This window comes from Salmo trutta, chromosome 14 (genome assembly GCF_901001165.1).
Source record: "Salmo trutta chromosome 14, fSalTru1.1, whole genome shotgun sequence".
Lineage (NCBI taxonomy): Eukaryota > Metazoa > Chordata > Actinopteri > Salmoniformes > Salmonidae > Salmo > Salmo trutta.
Window position 1 is genome coordinate 8,388,691 of NC_042970.1, and position 10,000 is coordinate 8,398,690.

General features: G+C 45.5%; 1 protein-coding gene across 1 annotated transcript in view; it reads right to left on the minus strand.

Moving 5' to 3' along the window:
* Positions 1–10,000, minus strand: part of LOC115207181 (kinesin heavy chain) — a 120,945-nt gene that overhangs the window by 63,278 nt on the left and 47,667 nt on the right. The window contains exon 2 of the mRNA XM_029774163.1: positions 55–142. Coding sequence (XP_029630023.1) covers positions 55–142 — 88 coding nt within the window. The remainder of the gene's footprint in view (positions 1–54; positions 143–10,000) is intronic.

Genomic DNA, 10,000 nt, shown 5'->3' on the forward strand with positions numbered 1-10,000 from the left:
GAGATGATAGAGAGAGAGAGAGAGAGAGAGAGAGAGAGAGAGGCTGGCACTCACCTTTGACTATCTGCTTGGCGCAGGTGTTGTACACCTGTTGCTGTGTAGTGTTGGTGGGGAACACCCGGTCAAACACATAAGACTTCCCCTGTGAAGCCAAGACCCACAAGGACACAGAGTCAGTCAATACATCACACACAGAAACACAGACACACACACGGAGACCCAGAGTCAGTCAATACATCACACACAGAAACACACAGAAACACACACGGAGACCCAGAGTCGGTCAATACATCACACACAGAAACACACAGAAACACACACGGAGACCCAGAGTCAGTCAATACATCACACACAGAAACACACAGAAACACACACGGAGACCCAGAGTCAGTCAATACATCACACACATCACACACAGAAACACACAGAAACACACAGAAACACACACGGAGACCCAGAGTCAGTCAATACATCACACACATCACACACAGACACACACACGGAGACCCAGAGTCAGTCAATACATCACACACAGAAACACAGACACACACACGGAGACCCAGAGTCAGTCAATACATCACACACAGAAACACAGACACACACACGGAGACACAGAGTCAGTCAATACATCACACACATCACACACAGAAACACAGAAACACAGACACACACACGGAGACCCAGAGTCAGTCAATACATCACACACAGAAACACAGACACACACACGGAGACCCAGAGTCAGTCAATACATCACACACAGAAACACAGACACACACACGGAGACCCAGAGTCGGTCAATACATCATAACAAACACAGACACACACACAGCCCTTTACACGGTCTCTGACTCTGGAAGAGTCTCAAATGGAACCCTGTTGGCTTGAAAGTAGTGCTCTATATAGGGAATAGGGTGCCATTTGGGATGCACACAGAGAAAAACACATCCCTGAACACGTTCCCTGATGCTGGATGCGTCTCAAATGGAAGTCTATTCCCTATATAGTGCACTACTTTCAAGCCATATCCAAAGTAGTGCACTATACATGATACTGTATAGGGTGCAATTTGGGACAAAGACAAACACAGCCCTTGGCACGGTCTGACGCTAAGGCTCTATTCAATCCATTCAGCGCTACAGCGTGGTTGAAATGTAAAGACAATGTTCCCTCGTTAGCTGAGATGGTGAACACTGCATAGGTCCCGTGTGGCTCAGTTGGTAGAGCATGGTGTTTGCAACGCCAGGGTTGTGGGTTTGATTCCCACAGGGGACCAGTACGGAGAAAAACATGTATGAAATGTATGCATTCACTACTGTAAGTTGCTCTGGATAAGAGTGTCTGCTAAATGACTAAAATGTAAAAAAATATGTCGACTCAATCGGAAACTACCTTTACATTTCTATCGCGCAATCTGTTATGCTTCAGCGATAGAGCTGTTAGTCAATACATCACCAAATACACTGTCAACACCACTACTCTGGTCAAAGTGTGTGTGTGTGTGTGTGTGTGTGTGTGTGTGTGTGTGTGTGTGTGTGTGTGTGTGTGTGTGTGTGTGTGTGTGTCTCACTGCAAGGTGTTCCCTGCAATTACCCATCCTTTAAAAAGGTCCACTGGATCTGTTTGTACCTCAATATTAAATCATTTCTGGGTAACAATTAAGTGCCTTACTGTGATTGTTTTCAATTAAAATGGTCAAAAAGAAAGTAAAATAGCTTCTTAGCGAAGATAAATATCTCAAGCTGTCTGTGAGTGGACTGAGTGGGGAGGGAAAAATGGAAAACGAGTTGTTATCGGCAGAGAGGTTTGGAACTAGGGATGTGGCGATCGTGTCGGTCACGGTTATTGTCATGCAAATGAGGGACTGTTTCACGGTAATTGACTGCTAATTAACATACCCACATTTAGCATCATGAGGCCTCATGCAAACCGCTGATTCCCGCCTTTGGACTTCTACATTAAAAAAAGGTAATACATTAAATTAATATACACTATCAATTTTTATTTATTGAATTTTTTTATTTAATTTATTTTACTTTTATATAACTAGGCAAGTCAGTTAAGAACAAATTCTTATTTACAATGACGGCCTAGGAACAGTGGGTTAACTGCCTTGTTCTGGGGCAGAAGGACAGATTTTTAACCTCGTCAGCTCGGGGATTTCGATCTTACAACCGGCTAACTGTAAGCCGCCCTGCACAATCAACGAACCAACAGCATCGCCTCGACCTATATACGTTCTATACCAGACTCATGGACGTTTCGAGCATAGCATCAGGTAACCAGTCCATCCAGTATGCATAGTAATACAGTCATCACTCAAAAGCGATTCCTATCATTTTGGAGTATAGACTAGCTGGACCAATCATGTACCAAAAACATCTTAAATCTATGTAGTTGTTTTAAAAAAAATGTTTTTCTGACGTGCGTAATATTCGGTAAAGGTTATTATGCTATGTATTGTATAACGGCACAATCACTATTTTATAATCCGTTTTTTTTTTCAGGCTTGGGCTCATATATAGGCATCAACTCTAATATGCATATGAGTGTTTTGAATGAATCCTCACCTTAGAAAGCAGCTGTCCATTTCATTGTGTTAGTCTTTGAAACAACATCCACAACTACCATGTTTTCCCACTCAGTTTCAACCTGCTGTTGAACTTCTTTCTTCACGTGTATCAATCACAGTGAGGTGAGTTTTAAAAGCATCATACTGTTTCCGTGATCAGTGTTTTGATGTGATTTTTGATTGTATTTATGTCAGAGTGGTTAGAGGGACAATAGAGCGCTGAGTACCAGGCCATTAGGACCTGACAGTCGTTAGTGAGTTGGGTACCACCAACACCTGTCTAGAGAGCATAAGAGGAGATTAGCGTGACGTGGAATTTGAATCTGAATTTGAATTTTAATCATAATAGAAAATGACTCAAGTAAAAGTACAAATCCTTTCACATTCCTTATATTAAACAACCCAAACTGCACTATTTTCTTATTTAAAAAATATATATTGATAGCCATGTTTTGCTTGTCAGCACTCTTATTGACATTGCGTGAGTGTTTCTGAGTGTGTTTTATGACTGAGTGTGTTTTATGACTGTTTTATGACTGTCTTTAGTGTATTCCGAGTGTGTATTAAGAGCGTTATTGAGAGCGTGTGTGTTACTGAGTGGCTATAGAGAGTGGTGTTACTGAGTGGCTATAGAGAGTGGTGTTACTGAGTGGCTATAGAGAGTGGTGTTACTGAGTGGCTATAGAGAGTGGTGTTACTGAGTGGCTATAGAGAGTGGTGTTACTGAGTGGCTATAGAGAGTGGTGTTACTGAGTGGCTATAGAGAGTGGTGTTACTGAGTGGCTATAGAGAGTGGTGTTACTGAGTGGCTATAGAGAGTGGTGTTACTGAGTGGCTATAGACAGTGGTGTTACTGAGTGGCTATAGAGAGTGGTGTTACTGAGTGGCTATAGAGAGTGGTGTTACTGAGTGGCTATAGAGGGTGGTGTTACTGAGTGGCTATAGAGAGTGGTGTTACTGAGTGGCTATAGAGAGTGGTGTTACTGAGTGGCTATAGAGAGTGGTGTTACTGAGTGGCTATAGAGAGTGGTGTTACTGAGTGGCTATAGAGAGTGGTGTTACTGAGTGGCTATAGACAGTGGTGTTACTGAGTGGCAATAGAGAGTGGTGTTACTGAGTGGCTATAGAGAGTGATGTTACTGAGTGGCTATAGAGGGTGGTGTTACTGAGTGGCTATAGAGGGTGGTGTTACTGAGTGGCTATAGAGAGTGGTGTTACTGAGTGGCTATAGAGAGTGGTGTTACTGAGTGGCTATAGAGAGTGGTGTTACTGAGTGGCTATAGAGAGTGGTGTTACTGAGTGGCTATAGAGAGTGGTGTTACTGAGTGGCTATAGAGAGTGGTGTTACTGAGTGGCTATAGACAGTGGTGTTACTGAGTGGCTATAGAGAGTGGTGTTACTGAGTGGCTATAGAGAGTGGTGTTACTGAGTGGCTATAGAGAGTGGTGTTACTGGGTGGCTATAGAGAGTGGTGTTACTGAGTGGCTATAGAGAGTGGTGTTACTGAGTGGCTATAGAGAGTGGTGTTACTGAGTGGCTATAGAGAGTGGTGTTACTGAGTGGCTATAGAGAGTGGTGTTACTGGGTGGCTATAGAGAGTGGTGTTACTGAGTGGCTATAGAGAGTGGTGTTACTGAGTGGCTATAGAGAGTGGTGTTACTGAGTGGCTATAGAGAGTGGTGTTACTGAGTGGCTATAGAGAGTGGTGTTTTGATTAGGTCCAGCTACCAACCCCTAGAGAGGATCACATCACAGGCCAACCCATTAGACCGATACATATATCATACTGGCTCCAATATGGGAGGAAGAGGAAGGGGGAGATACAGAGAGAGAGGGGTGGGGGAGTACAGAGAGAGAGAGAAGGGGAGATACAGAGAGAGAGAGGGGGAGATACAGAGAGAGAGGGGTGGGGGAGTACAGAGAGAGAGAGAAGGGGAGATACAGAGAGAGAGAGGGGGAGATACAGAGAGAGGAGGGGAGACACAGAGAGAGAGGGGGGAGAAACAGAGAGAGGGGAGATACAGAGAGAGAGGGTGGAGATACAGAGAGAGAGGGGGGAGATACAGAGAGAGAGAGAGAGAAGGGGAGATACAGAGAGAGAGGGAGCGATACAAAGAGAGAGGGGGAGATAAAGAGAGAGATAGAAGGGAAAATACAGAGAGAGATAGAAGGGGAGATACAGAGAGAGAGGGTGGAGAAACAGAGAGAGAGGGTGGAGATACAGAGAGAGAGGGTGGAGATACAGAGAGAGAGGGTGGAGATACAGAGAGAGAGGGTGGAGATACAGAGATAGAGGGTGGAGATACAGAGAGAGAGGGGGGAGATACAGAGAGAGAGAGACAGGAAGATAGGAAGGGTGATAGAGTAAATGGTCTCGAAGCAGCAGGCGGAAAGCCAATCTGCTTCCTGATTTAATCAGACCTCAGTGTTTGAGCCAGGGATGGAGGGAGGATTAATGGAGGGATAGAGATTGGAAAGACACTGCAGTGAAAATCTCCATAATGAAACAGACCTCAGACACCAATGTGCCCCCTCCTCTCCTGCTATTAGCCAGCAAAGATTCTCTCAATTCAATTCAAGGCGCTTTATTAGCATGGGAACATATGTTAACATTGCCAAAGCTAGTGAACTAGATAATACAGTAAACATTACACTCACAGAAGTTCCAAAAGAATAAAGACATTACAAATGTCATATTATGTATATATTCTCTCTGTCTCTGTCTCCGTCTCCATCTCCATCCTCCGTCCTCCGTCTCCCTCTCTCTCTCTGTTTGTCTGTCTGTCTGTGTGTGCATGCTGGGAGTGTTTTGTAGTTGAGTTGAGAGGCCGGATGAAGGGATATGTTCTTACTTATTTTCTTGATTCTATCCTTGGTCTCATCTTTAAATGTTTATTATGGTGGAGGGTTAACACGCTGTTAGTTTAGCGCTGAGCGCAGCCCGACTCGATCAGTTCTACATGACCAGGAATCAGAGTAGTAGGCTGTTGGGAGCTACCATTCTCCCTGTGGGGTTTTCAGATCACCACATGGCTCGGCTGTCTATTTCACCAGGGCCTCGGCAGGCATCCTATTGGAAGTTTAATGTAAAGCTCTTACAAGATGCCACTTTTTGCTCAGGTTTCCAGACTTTTTGGGAAAGGTGGGGGCAGCAAAGAGAGGAGTATGAGTCTCTGAGTCAATGGTGGGTTGTGAGGAAAGTCCAAATTGGTGTTTTCTGTCAACAGTATACAGCTCTCTCATCCTCAGAGGCTAGGAGAGTATTGGGGGAACTAGAGCGTTGTATTAGTGAGATTGAGGTAGAGCTGGTGGGGCAATGTCTGCGGCTGTCTGATGGAAGGATGACCTCTGTGGTGGGTGAGTGCGGGAGCAGACTGTGGAGTTTTATACTGAGTTGTTTAGGGTAGCACTGTGTGATCCTATGTGTGCTCGGGTTTTGTTTGCAGAACTCCCTAAGCTCTCTCTGGCACAGAGGGATGAAACGAACATTCCTCTGTTGTCCCATGAACTGGCAGAGGCCGTAACCCGGATGTCCCCAGGCCGTGCACCGGGGGTTGATGGACTCCCAGCGGAGTTTCTACAAATTCTGGGGAATAATTGGACAGGACTTCTTTTGCGTGTTGCGTGAATGCGTCGGGGTAGGAGAGTTGCTGATGAGCTGCTGTCGGGTGGCTCTGACTCTCCTGCCCAAAAAAGGGGACTTGTTCTGTACGGACTACAAGATATTTGCCAAGGTCCTCGCTAACAGACTGAAGTCCCATCTGGACTCTTTGTTCTTAAATCAGGGACATGTTGGACTTGTCGAGAGTTTCTAATGTGAACTTTGGACTAGTCGCTTTAGAGCAAGAGAAGGCTTTGATAGAGCTTTGATATCTGTTTAATGGGATGTCTGTTTTGGGGTTTGGGGAAAGTTTTTTGACCTGTGTGAAGCTGTTGTATGCTGGGGCGTCATGTATGGTCAAGGGAGGAGGGGGGCTCAGTAGGCCAGTCTTGGTGAGACGGGGAATTAGACAAGGATGCCCTCTATCAGGGCAGTTATATACACTAGCCATTGAGCCTTTTTTGGGCCTGCTAAGCAGGAGACTGCAGGGAGTGTGCTGGACAGGTATGGGTGTGTTGACAGGCATAGCAGTATCGGCATATGCAGATGACACTTCTGTAATGGTCAGGGATGGGCAGGACATGCAGGCACTAGAGAATAGTCTAAAGGTGTACGAGGGAGCTTCATCAGCTAAGGTGAACTGGGGCAAGAGCAACGCTCTGTTATGTGGGGCATGGAGGGATAGGGCCCCCCCTTTGCTTCCAGGGGGTTTGCAGTGGGGTTATGAAGGGCTTAAAATTTTGGGGGTGTTCCTGGGCTCGGAGAGGTGTGTCAGGAAGAACTGGGAGGGGCTGTCACAGGCAGTGGTGTCAAGACTGGCCAGGTGGAGGTGGCTCCTGTCCCTAGTGTCATATAGAGGGAGGGTGCTGATAATCAACAACCTGGTGGCATCTTCCCTGTGGCATAAACTGGCTGTCCTCAACCCCCCCCGCCGGTCTACTCGCAGACCTGCAACACAAGCTGGTGGATTTTTTCTGGTCGAGCCATCACTGGCTGAGGGTGGCAGTGTTGTACATGTCCGTCCACGAAGGAGGACAGGGCCTGGTGGAACTGGAGAGCAGGATGGCTGCTTTCCGGCTAAAGGCGATGCAGAGACTGCTGTACCATACTGATGTTGGCTGGAGGGAACCAGCATGCGCGCTGCTGAGCAGAGCTGGCGGATTAGTGTTGGACCGGCAGCTGTTCCTCATGAAGCTGGAGAGGCTGAGTACAGCAGGTCTCTCTGATTTTTACTCTGCGGTGCTGAGGGCCTGGCAGCTACTAAGGCCAATACGAGATGGGGGTGTGGAGCCTGGGCTGTGGGTGTGGGAGGAGTCTATCTTCCACAATCCAGCCATCCTTTTGAGATTGGTTAAATCGGCCACCCTGCAGAAGCGATTGATGGCAGCGGGTTTACAAAGGCTGGGTGACCTGCGGATGCTGGGGGAGGAGGGGTGAAAAACCCCGGAAGTCCTGGCACATCAGTGGCAGGGGGTATGTGGGGCGGAGAGTATGGTGGGTTTTAGATGGAGGGGGCTCTACAAACCCCCAGTACCAGAGGTCAGAGGACCTCCAGTGGAGGGTTCTACATGGAGCCCTGGCCACTAACAGCTGGTTGGTACGGGTTGAACCGGGAGCCGGACAGCGGTGTCCTTTCTGTGACAGAAGTGAAACTGTGCATCTTGTTTTCTGTGTGCGCCAGGTTAAGGCCATTAATGTCTCTGTTGGAATGTCTGTGTGAGAGGTTGTGGGTGGAGTTTACTGTCGGGATGTTTATAATGGGGTACAGGTATTCGAATAAGGAAAAAGACAAATGTGTGTTGTTGGCTATTTGGCTAACAAGGAGGAACAGGGTCAAAGGTGGAGGGATAACATACCCTTTACTATTATTTAATGGGATGACCTCTCCTCTCCCCTCCCCTCTCCTCTCCTCTCCTTTGCTCTTATTTTCTCTCCTCTAATCTATTTGTGTGTTAGACTGGTTAGACTAGTAATGATGGTTAGACTGGTTAGACTGGTTTCACTGGTTAGACTAGTTAGACTGGTTATGATGGTTAGACTGGTTAGACTAGTAATGATGGTTAGACTGGTTAGATTGGTTTCACTGGTTAGACTAGTTAGACTGGTTATGATGGTTAGACTGGTTATGATGGTTAGACTAGTAATGATGGTTAGACTGGTTAGACTGGTTTCACTGGTTAGACTAGTTAGACTGGTTATGATGGTTAGACTAGTTATGATGGTTAGACTGGTTATGATGGTTAGGGTAGTAATGATGGTTAGACTGGTTAGACTGGTTTCACTGGTTAGACTAGTTAGACTGGTTATGATGGTTAGACTGGTTATGATGGTTAGACTGGTTTCACTAGTTAGACTGGTTATGATGGTTAGACTGGTTATGATGGTTAGACTGGTTATGATGGTTAGACTAGTAATGATGGTTAGACTGGTTAGACTGGTTTCACTGGTTAGACTAGTTAGACTGGTTATGATGGTTAGACTGGTTTCGCTGGTTGGACTAGTTAGACTGGTTATGATGGTTAGACTGGTTTCGCTGGTTAGACTAGTTAGACTGGTTATGATGGTTATGATGGTTAGACTGGTTATGATGGTTAGACTGGTTATGATGGTTAGACTGGTTTCGCTGGTTGGACTAGTTAGACTGGTTATGATGGTTAGACTGGTTTCGCTGGTTAGACTGGTTGGACTGGTTATGATGGTTAGACTGGTTATGATGGTTAGACTGGTTATGATGGTTAGACTAGTTAGACTGGTTTAGCTGGTTAGACTAGTTACACTGGTTTTGCTGGTTAGACTAGTTAGACTGGTTATGATGGTTAGACTGGTTATGATGGTTTGACTAGTAATGATGGTTAGACTGGTTTCACTGGTTAGACTAGTTAGACTGGTTATGATGGTTAGACTGGTTATGATGGTTAGACTAGTTAGACTGGTTATGATGGTTAGACTAGTAATTATGGTTAGACTGGTTTCGCTGGTTAGACTAGTTATACTGGTTATGATGGTTAGACTGGTTTCGCTGGTTAGACTAGTTAGACTGGTTATGCTGGTTAGACTGGTTTCAGTGGTTAGACTAGTTAGACTGGTTATGATGGTTATACTGGTTTCGTTGGTTAGACTAGTTAGACTGGTTATGATGGTTAGACTGGTTTTGCTGGTTAGACTAGTTAGACTAGTAATGATGGTTAGACTGGTTTCGCTGGTTAGCCTAGTTAGACTGGTTATGATGGTTAGACTGGTTATGATGGTTAGACTGGTTATGATGGTTAGACTAGTTAGACTGGTTATGATGGTTAGACTGGTTATGATGGTTAGACTAGTTAGACTGGTTATGATGGTTAGACTAGTTAGACTGGTTATGATGGTTAGACTGGTTAGACTGGTTAGACTAGTTAGACTGGTTATGATGGTTAGACTAGTTAGACTGGTTATGATGGTTAGACTGGTTAGACTGGTTAGACTAGTCAGACTAGTTAAACTGGTTATGATGGTTAGACTGGTTATGATGGTTAGACTAGTTAGACTGGTTTCGCTGGTTAGACTGGTTAGACTGGTTATGATGGTTAGACTGGTTAGGCTGGTTAGGCTCATAAAGCCCCAAAACTATATTTTATGATCTTCACTGAATAATACGTGCTCAGCAGTTTTCTTCTACTCTGGTTCTTCTACTTCTACAATCTGCACTCTATTCCTATTGGCCCTGGTCCAAATGGCACTCTATTCCTATTGGCCCTGGTCCAAATGGCACTCTATTCCTATTGGCCCTGGTCCAAATGGCACGCTATTCCTATTGGCCCTGGTCCAAATGTATCTACTGACTCACTGTCTGG